This window comes from Moschus berezovskii, chromosome 7 (genome assembly GCF_049115385.1).
Source record: "Moschus berezovskii isolate FMDL1 chromosome 7, NW_MosBer_1.0, whole genome shotgun sequence".
Classification (NCBI taxonomy): Eukaryota; Metazoa; Chordata; class Mammalia; order Artiodactyla; family Moschidae; genus Moschus; species Moschus berezovskii.
In genome coordinates this window covers 80066869-80088192 of record NC_142466.1, presented here as the reverse complement: position 1 = coordinate 80088192, position 21324 = coordinate 80066869, and the positions used below count along the sequence as shown (strand labels likewise).

The following is a 21324-nucleotide window of genomic DNA, read 5'->3' as shown; positions in this document are numbered from 1 at the left end:
GGACTTTTAAGGGCCTTCGAGCTCAAAAGGTCTTTAATTCAGTGTGGCTGTTTACATATCTGCTCGTAATATTTGATCCTCTGAATCACCCTATCTTTTCTTCTGAAAAGAGGACTGATAAGGGTACTGTGAACACATCATCAAATCAACAATCAAGAAGGAATAAATAATCAACGAGAGATATTGCACTGTATTCTCCAGGATAAAATCAGGTTGCAGATGGGGGGCCACCAAACCATTCCAATGAGATCTTGAAGCAAAGCAGTTCAATCCAGGCTTCTAAGTCCCTTATATCCAGTGATTTGAGCTCCGAGGTAATAGAAGAAACTGTGCAAAAGTCAGAGCCTCAGGAGTCCGTGATAGGAAGAAGTGACTGCCGTGCAGAGAGGACCGTTAGTCGGGAGTGTGGGGAATTCCTGGGAAGGTGGAGGGGGGCGGTTTAGGTGGGTTGGGGTGGGGGAAACACAGGTGCTCGGGGCTCACGGTTGAGTCCACGTTCTTTCAACAATGATAGCCATTCCTACTTGAAAGCAGCCAATCTCCATGAAAAAGATGTTCTTTCCCGTAAAAAAAAAAAAAGGCACAGGGAAACCTCAGATAGATAGATAATTTTGGCTACCAAAGTACTTGATATTGGTCTCTTCCAATAGGTTATATCACAGGGTGTGTCCACATGAGAAAGCAATGTCTTAAGTACAGCTTTTCAGAAGCAAAGCAGGAAATTCCTCTAAGGAGTAGGTTTGTAAGGATTTTCCCACCACCAGCACCAACGAAGAGCTTATCCAGGCTCCTGGAGACCCTGGTGGTTCTGTGCTGGAGGCTGAAATGTAATAATGGTGAGGGAGAAACACAGGAAGTGGCCAACTGTGGCATTCCACATTGGTTGGAGGAGAAATGGCAGGGCCTCAGGCATGGATCAAAAAGAGGCTTTTGAAAAGACGAAACCAGTGCTGAAATGGTGAACCTCAGTTCCAGATCACGAAAGGCGGCCAGCAGGGACCCTGGGCAATGAGGACCCTGCTTCTCCAAGGCCAATTCCCAGGCATCCGTGGTCCAGGTGCTCAGAGCTCCAGAGAGAGGATAAGATCCTTACTGGGATCCAGGCTCAGAAGAAAGGATGCCAGATTTCCGTACTTTTGGAGGTGGAGGGGGTGGGGCTTTGGCTTCTCTTCGGATAGGCAGTGGGGGTGCAATCTGGTGGGGTGGATACACAAAAGGAGAAATGAGTCTTCCCTTTCTTCCTAATTTTGCCTTCTCCTCCACATCTCCAACATTCAGTGTTAGCTTATAAGTGATCTGAGTTTATCTACACAGCCTTTGCAAAGCAAATAGAGATATGACTAATTTAATCTCCCCCTTTTCCCTTTTGTGTGTGTATTGCTCAGTTGTCTCCAACTGTGCGACTCCATGGACTGTAGCCTGCCAGGTTCCTCTGCCCATGGAGTTCTCCAGGCAAGAACAGTGGAGTAGGGTGCCATTCCCTTCTCCAGGGGATCTTCCTGACCCAGGAATCGAACCCAGGTCTTCTGCATTGCAGGCAGATTCTTTACCATCTCAGCCACCAAGGAAGGCTCCCCAAAATAGCATTACTAAGTGTTCAGCCATGTACGATGCAGCCCCATGGACTATAGCCCACCAGGCTCCTCTGTCCATGGGATTCTCCAGGCAAGAGAACTAGAGTGAGGTGCTATTTCCTACTCCAGGGAATCTTTCCGACCCAGTGACCAAACCTGCGTCTCTCGTGTCTCCTGCATTGCCAGGCATATTCTTTACCACTAGTGCCACCTGGGAAGCCCATATGTATAGTAAGGGCTCAGTAAATATGTGTTGAATGAATAAAGGAAACCACTGGAGGCCCTTCCAGAATGACTATCCCTCACTCATTCAGGTATGAGTCAGAACTCCTGGCTTATTTCCCTTCTCTGGACCCAGGGTGAGGGCCCTTCAATCCAATGAAAGGTCAGACAGCATCTTCTTCCTTCCCATTGAAAACGCCCCTCTCTTTCATCGTTTCAGGAATGAATCAAAAACTGATCAGAGTGGCAAATCAATGGGACAACCTGCCTATCAAAAACCTGGGGAAATCCAAGGTTACATTCCCATGAGTGGTGGGTGCTCCCCAGCCCCAGTGTCCACTGTCACCTTCTTACCTCTGTAGAGTTCCTCTGGCTGCTCTCATAGGGCTTGCTTTTGGGGGGAGGGGGTGGTGGGACATTAGCTGTTGTCGGTCCATCTGTCTGCAACGATGGGGAGCCTGGAAATGACACAAAGTAGATGAAAGCAGAGAGATGAACTCACTGAGGAACCTCATGGCATTTCTGCTGGCCAATGCCACCCTAAGCCACCTGGTCAATCAAATCGCTAAGGTCACATTCTATGGTTTTTGTGGATAGAACAAAGACCTCTTACCCGCTGGGACACATGTAGCATCCTTCCTTCACCAGAAGGTGTCATGAGAAATTCTTAAGTAAAAATTTCATGTTTTGTTGAAGGGTGCCACTATTACACTGAAGGTGAGAATATTTTCTAGAATTTAGGATATTACTCTGTTCTCTGATATGTCCCAAGTTCTTAGAAAAAAAATCTGTCACAAACTAGGTAGTTAATAAATACTGGTTATATTGGACTATTACAATTTTATCATTTAAAGCAGCAGTCCCCAACCTTTTTGGCACTAGGGACTGGTTTCGTGGCAGACAACTTTTCCACGGACCGTGGTGTTAGTGGTAGTGAGGAGAAGGGTTCAGGATGATTCAAGCACATTACTTTTATTATGCACTTTATTTCTATTATTATTCCATCAGCTCCATCTCAGATCATCAGGCATGAGATTCTGGAGCTTACATACCCCTGATTTAAAGAGTGCAATACCTACTTCCTCCAGGAAACCGTGCCTGATTAACTCTGACATTGGCTGACTACAGTCTCCTATTTGGGGTGATGATCTATTCTTCCACTGCTCCTTTGTGTTAAGCGTCCTTGTACTTCATCTCAGGACTTGTCTACTGCTGACTCCCCAAACCTGAGTGTAATTTGTCTATTTCTTATCCTTTCAGACCTTTCTCCACATAAAGAACATGGCTACTTGCCCAAAAGTTCCTAAATTACTTCCTGTCTAGTCCTAGTCCAATCTATCTCATTTATACCATCAGCACTGGAAAACGGGCAGTGAAACCCTGTGGTGCTCCCTTTACTGCTGCTAAGTCATATCCAGCTCTTTATGATCACAGGAGCTGTAGTCCGCCAGGATTCTCCATCCATGGGATTTTCCAGGCTAGAATACTGGAGTGGGTTGCCATTTCTTACTCCAGGGATTGAACTGGAGTTCCTACCTGGATTCCTACTCCTCACCCAGGGAGTTGAATCCCTCACAGGGATTGAACCTGTGTTTCCTGTACTGGCAGGCAGATTCTTTACCATTGGGCCACTAGGAAAGCCCCATGGTTCCCTGTATAGAAAAGTTTAATGAGTCTTAGAAACCTAAGGACTCTGGCCAAATACTAATCTAATTGAATGACATCCATGACCACCAAACTGAACCAACTTGACTATCATCTCAGACCCCTTGTGGCTATTTTGATTAAAAATGGCCTAGATTCATAAACATACTCCATCACCTAGTGAAATGACTATAAAGGGTCTCTACAGGTAAACTTACTCAGGGCCCTGGTTGCTTTAGGAGTGAGTGGGGGTGGGCTCAGGGGTGTCGACTGTGGAGGTGAAGCGCCAGGAAATGGTGTCAGCCGATTGTCCGACAGCTGGAGACTCTTGGGTCTCTGTGATTTCTTGGCTGGGCTCTAGTAGAGGGGTGGGGGGGGGCGGGGAAACAAAGCAAAACATTTTCACAGTGAGGAAGGTCGAACTCATCAATACTCCTTAAACAACCCTGTCTGCAGAGCAGAATCTTGTTAAAGGGCAAAATTCCAAAAGGCCTCTGTAAGTTTACCACACTAGCACGTCGGGGGTACGAGGGTGAAGACATAAATAGGGAATCATTGGTCCACAGACTACTTTCTGGCTAGCCAATGGGCTGTGTCATTTAGTTTGGAGATGAGCCACCCTGATTCTCAGGGATAACTGGTCCCACCACATTTAACAACATGATATGGCTTAAGGAAGAAAAAGTACTTTTTATTTCATTTTTTTAAAACGAAAAGGAGGGAAATGACGTTTGGATGGGCTCATGGAACATGGTGGTAAGAACCACAACTCTAAGCATAAATCCACATATTTTCACTGAGGGTAGATCTTGCACCGTTACTGATTTAGAGAGTTGGATCTCTGTACATGGTTTTCTTAGCACCATCTGAGATCTGAGCCCATCCCAGGCTGCTGTGTCCTGAGAAACCATGCCAGGCTTCAACCTGGTCACTCACAGTTATGACATCAATGGTGAAAAGCCTGCCTACAGGGAACACAGTGGAAAACTTACAGACATCTTGTTTTGGGTTTTTTGTTTTTACCATCAGATCAGGTTCTGGCTCTTTCTCTGCGATGACCTGGGACTTGCTCAGACTCCAATCTTTAATCTTGAACTTGCTCATCCGAGTCTCACTCTCCTCTTTGAGGGACAGATCTTCCACTCTGGCTCCTGACGAGGCCCTGCGCTCCAAAAGTGGCTCCAGGATGGACCTATCAGGGGTAGGGGAGGGAAGGATTGGGAGGCTGGGGTTAATGGATGCAAACTGGTATATAGAGGCTGGATAAACAACAAGGTCCTACTTTACAGCATAGGAAACTCTATTCAGTATCCTGTGATACTGAATGGAAAAGACTATGGAAAAGAATATATATGATGTACAACCAAGTCACTTTGCAATACAGCAGAAATTAACACAACATTATAAATCAACTACATGTAAAAAAATAAAAAAAAGACTGACCTGTCAGCTACAAACAAGGACAAAGTCAGAAAGCACTGATCACCTGACAGTGAAAACCGATGCCCAAAAAACCAGAGGATGTGACTCTTCAACAGCACTTTAACCTGTGGCTTCCTTCTTAGGTTCTAAATCTGAACTTACAACTGCCAACTGAACATCTCAAGGTCTACAAGTACAGAAATGAGGCCATCCAAGCACGTCAAGAAAATACTAGTGAATATTTATCTTACACTAGGAAGATATCTTATTAAACTTATAGGTAAAGACAGAGTTCATACAGTAAAAGATGAACAGGCACCATTATATAGTGGATAAGAGCACAAGTTCTGGAGCCCTACAGCCTGAGTTCAAATTTTACCTATGTTTACTGGCTGGGTGACCTTGGGCAGATAATCTTTTTATACCTCAGTTTCCTTATCTGTAAAAATGGGGATAATGATAATACCTATCTCATAAGGTTATTAGGGCTTCCCTGGTGGCTTAGACAGTAAAGAATCTGCCTGCAGAGTGGGAGACCCAGGTTTGATCCCTGGGTTGGGAAGATCCCCTGGAGGAGGGAATGGCTATCCCACTCCAGTATTCTGGCCTGGAGAATGCCATTGACAGAGGAGCCTGGTGGACTACGGTCCATGGGGTTTCAAAGGGTCGGACACAACTGAGCAACTAATACTTTTTCCACTTTCAAAGGGTTATTACAAAATACTTAAAACAGTACCTAGCAAATAGGTGCATGCATGCTCAGTACATCCAACTCTTGGTGACCCCATGGACTGTAGCCCACCAGGCTCCTCTGTCCATGGAATTTCCCAGGCAAGAATACTGGAGTGGGTTTGCCAGTTCCTTCTCCAGGGTATCTTCCTAACCCAGAGATTGACTCTGTGTCTCTCTTGTCTCCTGCACTGGCTGTCGGATTCTTTACCACTGTGCCACCAGGGAAACCCTAGCATATAAGAGAACTTCTCAAAAAAAAATTTTTTTTTAATCACATTGACAAATTTTCAAATGCCATAATAAGAGTCATGATTAGATGCTAATATACAGAGGGGAAGAATTTGATGAGAAACAAGAGAGTCTACAGATATTTTGAAATATCTCTCCCTAAACTGCTTATCAGTTATAAAGGGAAAAATAGTAAGTATTCTTTTAATTAAAAAAAAATTTTCTTTGGCCACTCTGTGTAGCATGTGGGATTCTAGTTCTCTGACCAGGGATCAAACCTACACACCCTGTATTGGAGGCACAGAGTCTTAACCTCTGGACTGACAGGGAAGTTCAATGATGTCTTCTTACTCACTGGGCAAATGTGGGCAAGAGCAATAACCCACCTTGCCTGGGGTCACAGCAAGAAGAGGACCCTAGTCATATGCTCTGTGTTTACTGCCCTAATGGAACAGCAATTATGGGGTCTCTGGCTCTCAACAGCTACTTGAAAAAAAAATTTTTTTTTAATGGGCCAGAGTTCAATTAAGAAAAGAGTCTTACTGAACAGAACAGAACTTCTACATGACTCTTTGCGACCCCATGGACTGTAGCCCTCCAGGCTCCTCTCTCCATGGGAACTCTCCAGGCAAGAATACTGGAATGGATTGTCATGCCCTTCTCCAGGAGATATTCCCAACCCAGGAATTGAACCTAGGTCTCCCACACTGTATACTGATTCTTTACCATCCGAGCCACCAGGGAAGCTCTTCCACAAGGTAAGTAGTATCTCTTTAACAGCATGACCGAAACCATAAAAGAGAAAAGCAAACCAGGTATTATTTAATCTTTAGGAATTTAAAAGATTAAAAATAATCAAAATACCTAATATAAGTGAATATATTATGAAAAATAATATAGTCACTCATATATTTCATATGGCATTGCATATTAGTATTTGTGATAATATAGCAAGAATTATAAAGAATCTAAAAAAGATTGAATTTATGTATATGTAAAATTGAATTACTTTGTTGTCCACCCGAAACTAACAAAACACTGTAAATTAACTATTCTCCAATAAAAATTAAAAAAAACCCAAAAACCAACAACTGTAATAACATACCTCTCCTGAATAGGTCATACATTCTTTTGGAAGTGCATCCTATACTCCATGTTAACCAAAAGGCTTAGAAATGATATGAGAATATATCTTAAGTGATCGTAAAGCTAAATGTACACAAATATATGCTACAATTCTTAACAATAAAAATGCATTTTATATTGATACAACCTAAATGCTTTTATATTAAATTTATAGATCCAACCAGTCCATTCTAAAGGAGATTGGAAGGACTGATGCTGAAGCTGAAACTCCAATACTTTGGCCACTTCATGTGAAGAGTTGACTCACTGGAAAAGACTTTGATGTGGGGAGGGATTGGGGGCAGGAGGAGAAGGGGACGACAGAGAATGAGATGGCTGGATGGCATCACCGACTCGATGGACATGAGTTTGAGTGAACTCCAGGAGTTGGTGATGGACAGGGCGGCCTGGCGTTCTGCGATTCATGGGGTTGCAAAGAGTTGGACACGACTGAGCAATTGAACTGAATTGATAATGAACTTTCATGATTATCTGTTTAGAGTGACACAGCTAAAACCTATTATAGGGATAAGAATTAATTATGCCATATTCATATGCTGCAATGATAAACAGCCATCAAAAATGATGAAAAAATAATAATAAGATTATATAGCAGCATGGATAGTGCTTACAATAAAAAGACAAAGAGGAAAAAGCAAATTACCAAACTCTATCCATGCGATAACTGCAACTATGTAAAGATATCTATATCAATGTAAAAGGATAGATAAATAATTTAAGAAATAAAAAACATTTAATTTCCAGGTAGAAGATCATTTGAACAGGTTATTTTTGTGGTATGGCTATTACAGCATGGAATTATAAATTAAGTTTTAAGTCACAAGATTTAACTTATATTCAACATTAAAATTCACAGTGATGTTAAATATTCATCATTTACATAAAATTAAGCAGTAGGTCACAAAACGGTATGTTCAATGCTTTTCTATTTGAACACAATTATGAATTCACTCCTCTAAAATATTTTAAGTTTGATCATACGGAAAGGCACTCCATGTTTCCGGTAAGGAAGGTTGAATATCAAAAAGCCATAAACTCAATCCATAAATGTAACATATCCCAATAAAAATAACAACAGGATTCCAGACAAGTTAATCCAAAAACAAGCACTGAGTAAAACTAGCCAGGCAAATTCTGAAAAAAGCTATCAGATACTTAAAACCCTTTAAGATCTATAGTAAGACTGAATTAGCAGAAGTGCATGAACCACATAGGTAGGTCTAAGAAATGGGGGGAAAGTCCATGAATAACCTAAAGAACATACTAGAATTTGATTTTTTTTTTTTTAAATAAGGAGGACATTTCAAATCAGTAGAGAAAAGATGGTTTGCTCACTTAACATTATAGGCGAGCCAAGCATGGAAAAAAATTGGCTCTATACTTCATAACTTATAGTAGAATAAATTTAAAAGAATCACAGATTTTATTATAAATAGTGAAACTGTAAAATTAGTTTTTTGTAGTCTTACAGTAGGGAAGGACTTTAACCATGATATAAAATCCAGAGGTCATAAAATCAAGTATTAACGTATTTGACTGCATTTAAACAAAAATCAGCACAACTAAATAAAAATTTAGAAGCAAAGTCAAAAGACAAGGGAAAAATTGGGGTAATATTTCAACTCAACACAAACGGCCAGAATCCAATAGAAAAATGTACCTGTGTGACCATAGTTCACAGAGAATAAAATATATACAAGCTACTAAACAAATAAAAAAATGCTCTACTTCACACAAGAGAAAGAAAACCACAAACGCAACAAAACAAAATCCCCATGCCAAGAAAACATTTTCCACCTATCAGATTGGCAAAAATTAGAAGGCCTGATGATACACAATTTGGTGGCAAGGTGTGAGTGGCCAGGCACCCTTGCATATTGCTGGTGGGACTATAAATGGTTATAATCTCTCTGAAAGTCATTTTAGGAATAATTTTGAGAACTTCAGCTATATATGTTTAACAGAGTAATTTCACTTCTTGACTTTTTCTTCAGTTCAGTTCTTTTTTTTTTTTTTTTACAGTTAAAAGTATTTTTATTAAAAAAGCACAAATGCAAAGAAATGAACAGAGGAAAATTTATGCGTCGAACCTGGACTGGTCACTTATGATAATATACATGCTACAATTCCATTCTCCCCAATCATTCCACCTTCACCCTCTCCCACAGAGTCCCAAAGACTGTTCTAAATGCCTATGTCTCTTTTGCAGTCTCTTATACAGGGTTCAGGTTACCATTTTTCTAAATTCCATATATATGCGTTAATATACAGTATTGATGTTCTTCTTTCTGGCTTATTTCACTCTGTATAATTGGCTCCAATTTCATCCACCTCATTAAAACTGATTCAAATGCATTCTTTTTGATGGCTGAGAAATACTCCATTGTGTATATGTACCAAAGCTTTCTTATCCATTCATCTGCAGATGGACATCTAGGTTGCTTCCATGTCCTGGCTATTATAAACAGTGCTGCAATGAACATTGGAGTACATGTGTCTCTTTCAATTCTGGTTTCCTCGGTGTGTATGCCCAGGAGTGCGATCGCTGGATCATATGGCAGTTCTATTTCCAGTTTTCTGAGGAATCTCCACACTGTTCTCCATAGTGGCTGTACTAGTTTGCATTCCCACCAACAGTGTAAGAGGGTTCCCTTCTCTCCACACCCTCTCCAGCATTTATTGCATGTAGACTTTTGGATAGCAGCCATTCTGACTGGTGTGAAATGGTATCTCATTGTGGTTTTGATTTGCATTTCTCTGATGATGAGGGATGTTGAGCATTTTTTCATGTGTTTGTTAGCCATCTTTATGTCTTCTTTGGAGAAATGTCTGTTTAGTTCTTTGGCCCATTTTTTGATTGGGTCACTTAGTTTTCTGGAATTAAGCTGCAGGAGCTGCTTGTATAATTTGGAGATTCAGTTCAGTTCTTATATTGATATGATTAAATATTACAAAGTAATTTTTTCCATTCTTTTTTAAAATTAATTTTTATTGGATATAGTTGCTTTACAATGTTAGTTTCAGTGTTTAGTTAGTTTCAGTGTTAGTTTCACTTTACAGTGTTTGTTTCTGCTGTACAGCAAAGTGAATCAGCTATATGTATACATATATCCCCTTTTTTTGATTTCCTTCCCAATTAGCTGACTCAGAGCACTGAATTCCCTGTGCTATACGGTAGATTCTCATTACCTATCTATTTTATACATAGCATCAATAATGTGTATATGTCAATCCCAGTCTCCCAATTCATCCCAGCCCCAAATTAATATATATTGAAGATGATTCATTGCTATCACTACTGTGATAGTAAAAGGCTTAAATCAATCAAATGTCCATCAGGAAACAATGTTGGAGCGTATTACAGTGTAGGTGTATCGTGAGATATCTAACTTCAAAGAAAAGAGGAGGCTCTCTTTGTTCTGAAATGGAATGACTTCCAGATCTAGTAAGTGAAAAAAGCAAGGCAGAGAGAGTATTATATACCACCATTTATAAATCAAAAACATGTGGGAAAGGATATATATTTAGGAACTGCTTCTGTACAAATAAAAAGCTGCTGGAAAGGCACCAAGAACAGAACCTAGGGCACTTCACTGGCGGTCCAGTGCTTGGGACTCCAAGCTTCCAACGCAGGGGACCCGAGTTCAATCCCTGGTCGGGGAACTAAAGAGCAACACGTCCAGCAGTGCAGCCAAAAGACAGAACAAAACCTGAACCCAATATCACTGGCCTCTGGAGAGTGGTACCGATAAACTGGGAGTCTGGGACTGATGGGAGATTTTTTTCATGATATACTCTTTCATACCTTTCAAATTTCACATGTGATTATATTTCCTATTCATGAAATAAATTTTTATTTTTAAAAATTGAAATAATGAAGGATTTCTCCAGTGGCTTACTGGTCAGGATTCCCAGCTTTCACTGCCATGGCCCAGGTTCAATCCCTGGGCAGGGAACTGAGATTCCGTATGCCACCTGGTCCAGTCAAAAAAAAATTTTATTGAAATAATGAAAAACAAAAGGCAAGCAATAACTAGAAATTATTGTGAGACAAACTAGGATATGACTGGGTGGGTGATAGGGTGTGACAGGATTATGGGTGATTTATTTTTCTATTTTTCATTAACTGTTGTTACTATCATGTAAATAATGATATTTCTCATGAGGAAGATGATAAGAAAGATCCCAAAACTAATAACCCAGGTACTGTGAGTTATTTTCCTATGAAGATGACATATCCACATTGACCAAGTTTCACTTGGGTGACCAAAGGCAAACATTAGGAAAGATTTACCCATCCCTCTTGGCAATTAGAGATCAAAGCCTTACCCATCAGATCCTGGTCTGGAAGGAGCATTATCAGATGAGTTAGAAGAGGTGGAGATCACAGAGGAAGCCACTGAGGTGACGGACAATCTCCGCAGTGTGGACGACATGATGTAGGGGATCATCATAGATCCTGTGCGGCTTTGCTTCCGGTCAGTCAAGTTGGGTGGCTGAAGGAGACATGACCCCTCATGGTTAGCTGGCCTGGAATTCAGCCCCTAGCAACCGGCGCAGTTCGCACTGGTTTATGGCCAGTCCCATCTGTGTCAGTGCTGGGACCCCATCCTGATAGGTTGGTGCTTGTGCTTCATTGGCTGTTAAATACTACAAATACTTATATTCTTTTTCTGTAGTTGGAAAGATTTTATTGACATACTTATTTTGCTTATTATGATATAATGAGATATTTTGTAATTGCGTATCACAACATCCTGACATTTTAGTCTAAGTTGTGAGTTCATTTTCTGTATATTTAACAACTCTACATTTATTTTGTTAAAGTAGTTGATTTACAATGTTGTTAAGCCTCTGATGTACAGCAAAGTGATTCAGAGATAGATATATATATATATAAATTCATTGGAAGGACTGACGCTGAAGCTGAAGGTCCAATACTTTGGCCACCTGATGCGAAGAACTGACTCACTGGAAAAGACCCTAATGTGGGAAAGACTGAGACAGGAGGAGAAGGGGACGACAGAGGATGAGATGGCTGGATGGCATCACCGACTCGATGGACATGAGTTTGAACAGGCTCCGGGAGTTGGTGATGGACAGGGAAGCCTGGTGTGCTGCAGTCCATGGGGTCACAAAGAGTCAGAAATAACTGAGTGACTGAAATGACTGATAAATATATATACACACACACATATACACACTATATATATATATATATTCTTTTCCATTATGGCTTATCACAAGATACTGAGTATAGTTTCCTGTGCCATACAGTAGGTCCTAGTTATTTATCTATTCTACACATAATAATTTGCATGCATCTGCTAACCCCAAACTCCCAATCCATTCCTCCCTCACTCCCCCTGTACAGTCCTCCCCCACTACTTTATATTCTTAGTTATAGACAGAACTTAGGTTAAACCTGCCTTGTTTCTAAGACTAGAGAAAAGTTCACCCTAATTTTCTGCCAGTCCCATGCGAAGGGAAAAACCAAGATGTTCATTACCATCAAGAGGATAGCAAAACCCTTTGTCTGCTTCTCCAACTTAGCTTCTGAAAGAGGGCACTTAAAAAAACAAATATTGGAATAACAGAAGAGTTTAAGATTGAAACTATAAACCTAAAGCTTATCCTGGTGAATCTTAGGAAGTAAAGGAACATGGATCTTCTGTCATAAGACATGTCTCTGGCAGGACTGATCATCCCCATAGGCCATCATATCAAAACCAAGTGAAAGCCAAGTCTTTGCCATCTAGGAATTTGTGTAAAAGACAAATATTCCTAAAAGAAAACTGGCAGCAGGTTAGGAGGTAAATTCATAGGAAGGCCTGACTAAACACTTGGATGACTATGAGAGAGGATCCAAAAGACACTTGGGAGAAAAAGGAAAGAGAGATGGAGGCGTGGGAATTGGGGAACAGCAATACATGAAAAGAAATTCAGAGCTATGATTTGAGGAAAGAGAATTTTTAAAAATCTGGAGTTCAAGAATACAACTTTTGAAGAAAATAGGATATATTTATGTTAAAAAGGACAGCTAAATGAAGATGGAACCAAGCATACCATCAACTGTAGGAGAGAAAAGGTTGGCCTGTGTACCCCTCCACTAATTTCTTGGAAGGAAAAAAAGAAAATTGTAGCTGTGAGAAATGTTAGGTTTAGTTGCTAAGCTGTGTCCGACTCTTGCGACCCCGTGGACTATAGCCCGTCAGGCTCCGCTGTCCATGGGATTTCCCAAGGAAGAATACTGGAAATACTGCTATTTCCTTCTCCAGGGGATTTTTCCAACACAGGAATAGAACTCAGGCCTCCTGCATTTCAGGCAGATTCTTAACTGATTGAGCCATCAGTCAGAGTGAGAAATGTTACAACTGTCCTTAAAATATCATGAAATCAGCTACATGCATTGTCAAATGTAACTCACAATTCTTTCTCCTCTTCAAAGGTGCAAAGGGTGTGAACGTTTCATCAAAACAAAAAATAAAATTAAAAAAAGATTAGGAAAAACTGTAAGAGTTGGGCTAGATAGGACACAAAGAAGTAGAGTCTGGGATTAGGAAATTTCAATTTCTAGTAGTGTGGGTTCCACAATGTGGTCCTTAGTCCCACAGCACCACCTGGTGCATGTTGGAAATGCCAATTCTTGGGCCTCACCCCAGACCAAGTGAATGAAAATCCCAGGGAATGTGGTCCAGCAATCTGTGTCTTCATGAGCCTTCCAGGTTGTTCTGATGGTCATTCAAGTTTGAGCACCACTGTCCAACAACAGTTGAAGGTAATCAAGAGCAAACCATGCCTTCTCTGACCCGGCCCTCCCTCTCCCACCCCGTGTTTTCAAGCCATTCCTGTCTACTTTGACTGATTTGGCATCTGAAAAATGGATCAGTATCACAAACAGTAGAAGAGACTAGAAAAAGGTCAGGAATAAGAAAAGTTCATAGGCTGTTGAGACAAAGCCTACCAGGGTTATGACCCCATAGCGCTTTTCCACTTTCTCCTTGAGTTCCCGGAAGCAGGAAGACAGCCGGTCATGCAGTGGCTTCAGCTGCTCCGTGAGCTTCTCCCCATGGACGCGGATCCCCTCTGTCAGAAGAGGCATCTGGGGAAAAAGGCATGAGAGGAATGGGATGAGGTTTAGGAAGAGGGATGATTCAGATTTCGAGGCTGGGGGAGGATGGACGGTGGGGGTGGACAGGTCAACTGATGGACACAGAACACATCAATTGAAAACGCTGTTTCTTAGCACAGGGTTTGGGACGCACAGGGTTTGGGTTAAAGACGCAGAGGCATTCACACACCTAGGACACAAGTAACCGCGGAACCAAGCAAGGCAAACCCACATGAGCCTGGGGACCTTTCTAGGCAGGGGCAACTGATACGTGTCACCTTCGACTGAACTGTATGATTGCATTTCCTCCCACTCTTTACAGAAGTAATGAGGGACAGAAACTGAGACCAACAATTCTCAGATGGAAACACATGCTAGTAAATCAAATGGGGGAGTTTAATCTCCCTGCTAAGAAGTCCGCTCTCAACACTGCACAGTCTAATGAAATGCTCTTCCTGTGTCACTTTGCCAAATAAATAAGATAGGTTGTGATTCTAAGAGTTTAAATAAAAAAGGAACCCTAAATGGGGGCTTGTAGATGGATGCCCCAGAGCAAGGGGTCTTCAACCTCTGGTCTAATGGCTGATAATCTGAGATGGAGCTGATGTACTGATAAAAGGAATAAACTGCACAATAAATGCAATGAGCTTGAATTATTCCAATACTATCACTCCTAACCCCGATCTGAGGAGAAATGTTGTCCACAGAACTGGTCCCTGGTGCCAAAAAGGCTGGAGACCGCTGCCCTAGAGAGTATCATGCAAGGCAGTCACCCAAGGAGCATGGAGTGCTGTCCACCACACCTTCCCTGGACATACCTGCAATGCTATTAGTCGCTTTAGCAGCTCAATCTTCTCCAGGTCTTCAGGATGCTCCTGCAAGTACTTATCTGTAAAAAATGCCTAAAAGGAGAGCATTGGCAAAAATTGATTAGAATGCATTCCTATCTGTATATTTGACCCTGAAAGAAGGGGAAGGAAATGGAAAGGGTGAAACACGTCCTCTGATCCCTCTGGTGAACTAGGAATGATTAAATAAACATAGATTCCATTCCTGAGATAGCCCTTACACCACCAGAGTGGACAATTCAAAAAGGAATGGGGTATTTTGTAGTCTTTCTAGAATCGCGGGATTCCTAGCAAGAGTACATTCTTAACCATAGCCACATATGCACATCAAATCAACGGCACCAGCAGAGAATGTCATTCATTAAAATAAGTTCCCCAAAGAACTAAGAAAAGACCAAGTGACAATATAAAAAAGTTATTCATGAGACTAAATGCCTAGATTTATAAAAGAGAGAAAAATTAACAGGCTGAAGATGTGGCTGAGAGTCTTCCTGCCTTGCAAACTGTATCACAATTCCTGAAGATCTGCAAAAGATTTAACACTTTTATCCATCATCAATCCAAAAGGCTATTTTTAAGGACAACATGAGAAACGCTATAGATGTTGAACGGTTTTGAAAATATTAAATGCAGGTAAATGCAGGCTGGATTTATTATGGTATGTCAACACCATGTCATCCATGACATCATCAATAAACACTGATGGAAAGGCCCTATGATAAGGAAATAAACCCAAACTCAACCTACAAACATAGGTATTACATGAAAGATCATGTTAAAGATAGAATTCATTAGGGGAGAAAAACCAAAGTCTGTGGTGAACATTTATGCTCCAACAGAGTTCAAAACTGGAGTTATCTATTTCCTCCCTATACCATAACCATCATTTCTAAGAATGCTTTCAGAGTCCTTCAAATTTCCCCCTTACTCTTCTCCTCCACTCCTTAGAAAGACCACCCCATTACATGAGATCCAAGAGTTCCTAAAACTATAGGATACGGTTATAAAAGAGGTCAGCCCATTTTCTGTGGAAAATGCAGAGTTATTTGCAGAGTATGTGCAAACTTTTTCCTTGATTGGTTGAACTGTGTCCCCACACCCAAGGCACAGGTTGAAGTCCTAAGCCTGGGACCTCGGAATGGGACCTCATAAGGTCACAGATTAACTGCAGAGGTAATCATCAAGATGAGGTCATGTTAGAGTAGGAGGAACCCTTAGACACTGGTGTCTAACTGGTTTCCTTACAAGGAGGGGACATGAGAAGACAGTAATCTACAAGGCAAGGGATGCCAAAGGTTGCCTGCAGGACTTCCCTGGTGTCTTGTGGTTAACAATCTGCCTGCCAACGCAGGGGACATGGGTTCGATCCCTGGTCGGTGAAGATTCCACATGCTGTGAGGCAGCTAAGCTTATGCATTACAACTAATGAGCTCTGCTCCGGAGCACAGAAGCTGCAACTACTGACCTTACTAGAGCCACAACTATTGAAGCCCATGAGCCCTCGAGTCCACTCACCTCAACAAGAGAAGCCACCACAATGAGAAGCGCATGCACCACAACTAGAGTAGCCTCTGCTCTCCACAACTAGAGAAAAAGCCCTCGAAGCAACAAAGACTCAAGACAGCCAAAAATAAATAAAAATTTTTAAATAAAGCAAAGGAAGCCAGTAGCCCACAGAAGCCAGGAGAGACAAAGGAAGCAGACTCATCTTCACATGCTACAGAGACTGTGAGCAATCAATCGCTATTGTTTTAAGCCGCTCTGTTGGTGGTCTTTTGTTATGGCAGCCCTAGGAAATGAATACGACGGAAAATATAAATGTATGGAATCCAAGAATCACAAAAAGGAAACGGGACATTTATGGAGCAGCTTGTTATAGCAGATTCATATTTAGAGGGATTATCGATCTAAATGAAGTATTTAAGTATTTTCTTAAATCTTCAGCCACCTTTCAAAATACATGTACTTGGGACTTCCCTGGTAGTCCAGTGGCTAAGACTCTGTGCCCTCAATGGAAGGAGCTTGTCTCCATCAGTGGTCAGGGAACTGCAAGCTGCAACTAAAAAGATCCTGCATGCCACATTTAAGACAAGGCACAGCCAAATAAATAAATAATTTAAAAAATACATGTAGTTCGGGGCTTCCTTGATGGCTCAGTGGTAAATGCCAGGGAACGCCTAAGCCGGTGAGCCACAACTACTGAGCCTGTGCTCTAGAGTCCATGGGCCACAACTATTGAAGCCTGCATGTCCTAGAGCCTGTGCTCCATGGTAAGAGAAGTCATTGCAACGAGAAGCCTGAGAATCGCCAACTAGAGAGTAGCCCCCACTCGCTGCAATTAGAGAAAAGCCTGCACAGCAACAAAGACCCAGCACAGCCAAAACCAAAATATTTTAAAAATACAGGTAGCTTACATTTTTGAAAGGTATGACATTACTTTGCCGACCAAGGTCCGTCTAGTCAAGGCAATGGTTTTTCCCGTGGTCATGTATGGATGTGAGAGTTGGACTGTGAAGAAAGCTGATCGCCGAAGAATCGATGCTTTTGAACTGTGGTGTTGGAGAAGACTCTTGAGAGTCCCTTATACTGCAAGGAGATCCAACCAGTCCATTCTAAAGGAGATCAATCCTGGATATTCATTGGAGGGACTGATGCTAGAGCTGAAACTCCAATACTTTGGCCACCTCATGAGACGAGTTGACTCACTGGAAAAGACTCTGATGCTGGGAAGGGTTGGGGGCGGGAGGAGAAGGGGACGACGGAGAATGAGATGGCTGGATGGCATCACCGACTCTGTGGACATGAGTTTGTGTGTACTCCGGGAGTTGGTGATGGACAGGGAGGCCTGGCGTGCTGTGATTCATGGGGTCGCGGAGAGTCGGACACGACTGAGCGACTGAACTGAACTGAACTGAACTGAATTTTTTTTTTAAACCTATAATACACCCTAAAATTCCCAAAGCATCAGTTGAGTCACGGATCACCAGAGCAGAGTGCTCTGAAATTAATTTTTCTAGCAGACTCCTGCCTCACACCACAAAGGGCTGATAAATTACAGTAAACGGCTCCTGGGTTCCAATGACCGAGGCACTGATTAAAGAGCTGCCCTAAAATAGGTCACCTGTATCGAACTGAAACGATGGATCTCCCAACTGACTGCAATAGCTCAAGGTGATCCATGAATTTACTCTTTTCTTACATTGAGAAATACACAAAGTCATACATATTAATGAAAAGGATAAACTAATTTTTTTTAAAAGTTCTTGAAATAAAATTGTTTATATATACTTCCTTTCCCTTTTAACTTGAAGATGGTCATATTGGAAAAAACTTCATATAAAATTATATAATAGTCACAACAATGAGGGCTTCCCTGGTGGCTCAGATGGTAAAGAATCTGCCTGCAATGCGGGAGACCCAGGTTCAATCCCTCAGTTGGGAAGATCTCCTGGAGAAGGAAATGGCAACCCACTGCAGTATACTTGTCTGGAGAATTCCCATGGACAGAGAAGCCTGGCGGGCTACAGTCCATGGAGTCGCAAAGAGCTGGACATGACTGGGCGACTAAGCACAGCACGAGGCACAGACAAATGCTGCTTGATTTCACTTACAGAAGATACCTGTAAGAGTCAAATTCATGGAGTGAGAAAGTACACTGGTAGAGGCCAGGGACCAGAGGATGGGGGAATGAGGAGTTCATGTTTAATGGGGGACAGAGTTTCAGTTTAGAAAAGTGAAAAATTCAGGAGATGGATGATGGAGAGATGTGAATGTACTTAGTGCCACTAAACTGTACAGTTAAATATGGTTAAAACAGTATGTTTTATATTATTTGACTTTCACAATAAAAAAATTAAAAATAAAATTATATAATAGTCATCAATATTGGCATATATAAATCACTTTAGGGTGTTCTGAAAAAAAAAATTAATACTTGGAAAGACACTTTAAAATTTGTGCCAGATAGCTAATAGGAAAAAACACACACTGAAATCATTATAGTATTTTAAAAAAAAGTATTGCCTTCTGGGTCCTAATATTGAATTCCATTGAAACACTGGAAGTTATTACTGAACCCTTACATGGGCAAACTAGAATTGCTCTCTGGTATTGAGTCCTTACTAGCTGCTGAGAATAATAAGACTGAAAAAGGCTGAGAGAAGAAAAAGGAAGAGAGGACAGAAGAAAAAAGATCTTTGCAACAACAGACCCAGAGCAGTGGGAAACCCAATTTATCAAGAACATTCAAATCACACGTTTCATCCCAAATTGGCAGAGACAGGAAGAAAACTAACACTGATCAAGCCTCTACCACATGGCAGGTGTTGTACAATGTTTCTTATAGACAGGACGTCTCCATTCCCCACATCGCTCCTGTCAGTTATGTATTTTCTGCACTTTTTCCAAATATGAAACTGGGGCTCAAGAGAAGCTAAGTATCTTGCCCAAAAACACACAGTGGCCAATGGGAAGCCAGAACTGGGTCACAGCAGTGACTGATTCTGAAGCCCCTAATCTTCCCAGGACACTGTGTATAAATGTAAATACAGGAACCTACAAGCTGCAAACTTTCAAAGGTGTGAACATGCATTCGCATCTCCAATCACATTAGCTTGTTCTTGTGTCTGGTGTACAGTCATGTGCGCACATCCTCTAGGAGTGGCTGTGCTTCTGTGTGCTTCACTGTACAGAGGACAGTAGCACAGGACCATTATCTGAAGCCCAGGATGTCTGGAAGCAAGTGTAAAACAGTAGCTAGCACTACTATACATTCAAGCTACTGTACTGTAAGATTAAAAATGTTTTATTTTTTCTGTTTGTTTACATGTGTTATTTGTATGAAAAGTATTATAAAACTATTATATCACTGTATAGATGATTGTGTTAGTTGGGTACCTCGGCTACCTTTGCTGGATTTAACAAACAAACTGGATTCACACATATGCTCTTGGAATGGAACTTGTTCATATGTAGGGGACTTACTGTAAGAGAATCAGCCCATTTAACCTCTGCTTGCCCTTTCCACCTGTCTCCTTTTCTTCCCCCTCACTTTCTGTGAAACTCAAAAGGGGTGTTACTTGCTATATTTATATTCAAGAAGCTTTGGTCCCTCAGTCGTGTCCAACTCTTTGCAACCTCCTGTACTGTAGCCCACAGGCTTCTCTGTCCATGGAATACTCCGGGCGAGAATACTGGAATGGGTTGCCATTCCCTGCTCCAGGATTCCCAACTCAAGGATTGAACCCGGACCTCCTGCATTACAGGCAGATTCTTTACTGTCTAAGCCACCAGGGGAAAGGTTTTCAGGAAGACTTCCAAATTACTTAGCCACTGAAACCATACCTAACAATTAAAAATCCTGTATTAATTATATATACTCAATGCATTCAGTTCAATTCAGTTCAGTCGCTCAGTTGTGTCCAACTCTTTGCGACCCCATGAATCACAGCACGCCAGGCATCCCTGTCCATCACCAACTCCTGGAGTTCACTCAAACTCATGTCCATCAAGTCAATGATGCCACCCAGCCATCTCATCCTCTGTCGTCCCCTTCTCCTCCTGCCCCCAATCCCTCCCAGCATCAGGGTCTTTTCCAGTGAGTCAACTCTTCACATGAGGTGGCCAAAGTATTGGAGTTTCAGCTTCAGCATCAGTCCTTTCGATGAACACCCAGGACTTATCTCCTTTAGGATGGACTGGGAGGATCTCGTGGGCAGTCCAAGGGACTCTCAAGAGTATTCTCAAACACCACAGTTCAAAAGCATCAATTCGGCGATCAGTTTTCTTCAAAGTCCAACTCTCACATCCATACATGGCTACTGGAAAAACCATAGCCTTGACTAGACGGACCTTTGTTGACAAAGTAATGTCTCTGCTTTTTAATATGCTATCTAGGTTGGTCATACCTTTCCTTTCAAGGAGTAAGCGTCTTTTAATTTCACGGCTGCAATCACCATCTGCAGTGATTTTGGAGTCCCAAAAAATAAAGTCTGACACTGTTTCCCCATCTATCTGCCATGAAGTGATGGGACCAAATGCCATGATCTTAGTTTTCTGAATGTTGAGCTTTAAGCCAACTTTTTCACTCTTGTCTTTCACTTTCATCAAGAAGCTTTTTAGATCCTCTTCACTTTCTGCCATAAGGGTGGTGTTATCTGCATATCTGAGGTTATTGATATTTCTCCTGGAAATCTTGATTCCAGCTTGTGCTTCTTCCAGTCCAGCGTTTCTCATGATGTACTCTGCGTTTAAGTTAAATTTTTGCAGGGTGACAAAATACAGCCTTGACGTACTCCTTTTCCTATTTGGAACCAGTCTGTTGTTCCATGTCCAGTTCTAACTGTTGCTTCCTGACCTGAATGACTGAATGCATTACCTCCACTTAAATGGTGCTTCA

At 41.6% G+C, this 21324-nt stretch overlaps 1 protein-coding gene across 1 annotated transcript in view; it reads right to left on the bottom strand.

The window, feature by feature from the left end:
• Positions 1 to 423: 423 nt before the first annotated feature.
• DOCK5 (dedicator of cytokinesis 5) overlaps positions 424 to 21324 on the bottom strand; it is a 270685-nt gene continuing 249784 nt past the window's right edge. Inside the window, exons 46-52 of the mRNA XM_088838043.1 lie at positions 14898 to 14981; positions 13933 to 14070; positions 11298 to 11464; positions 4464 to 4632; positions 3659 to 3797; positions 2151 to 2254; positions 424 to 1194 (exon numbers count right to left, since the gene is read on the bottom strand). Of these exons, the coding sequence (XP_088694169.1) occupies positions 1090 to 1194; positions 2151 to 2254; positions 3659 to 3797; positions 4464 to 4632; positions 11298 to 11464; positions 13933 to 14070; positions 14898 to 14981 (906 nt within the window). The 3' untranslated portion in view covers positions 424 to 1089. The remainder of the gene's footprint in view (positions 1195 to 2150; positions 2255 to 3658; positions 3798 to 4463; positions 4633 to 11297; positions 11465 to 13932; positions 14071 to 14897; positions 14982 to 21324) is intronic.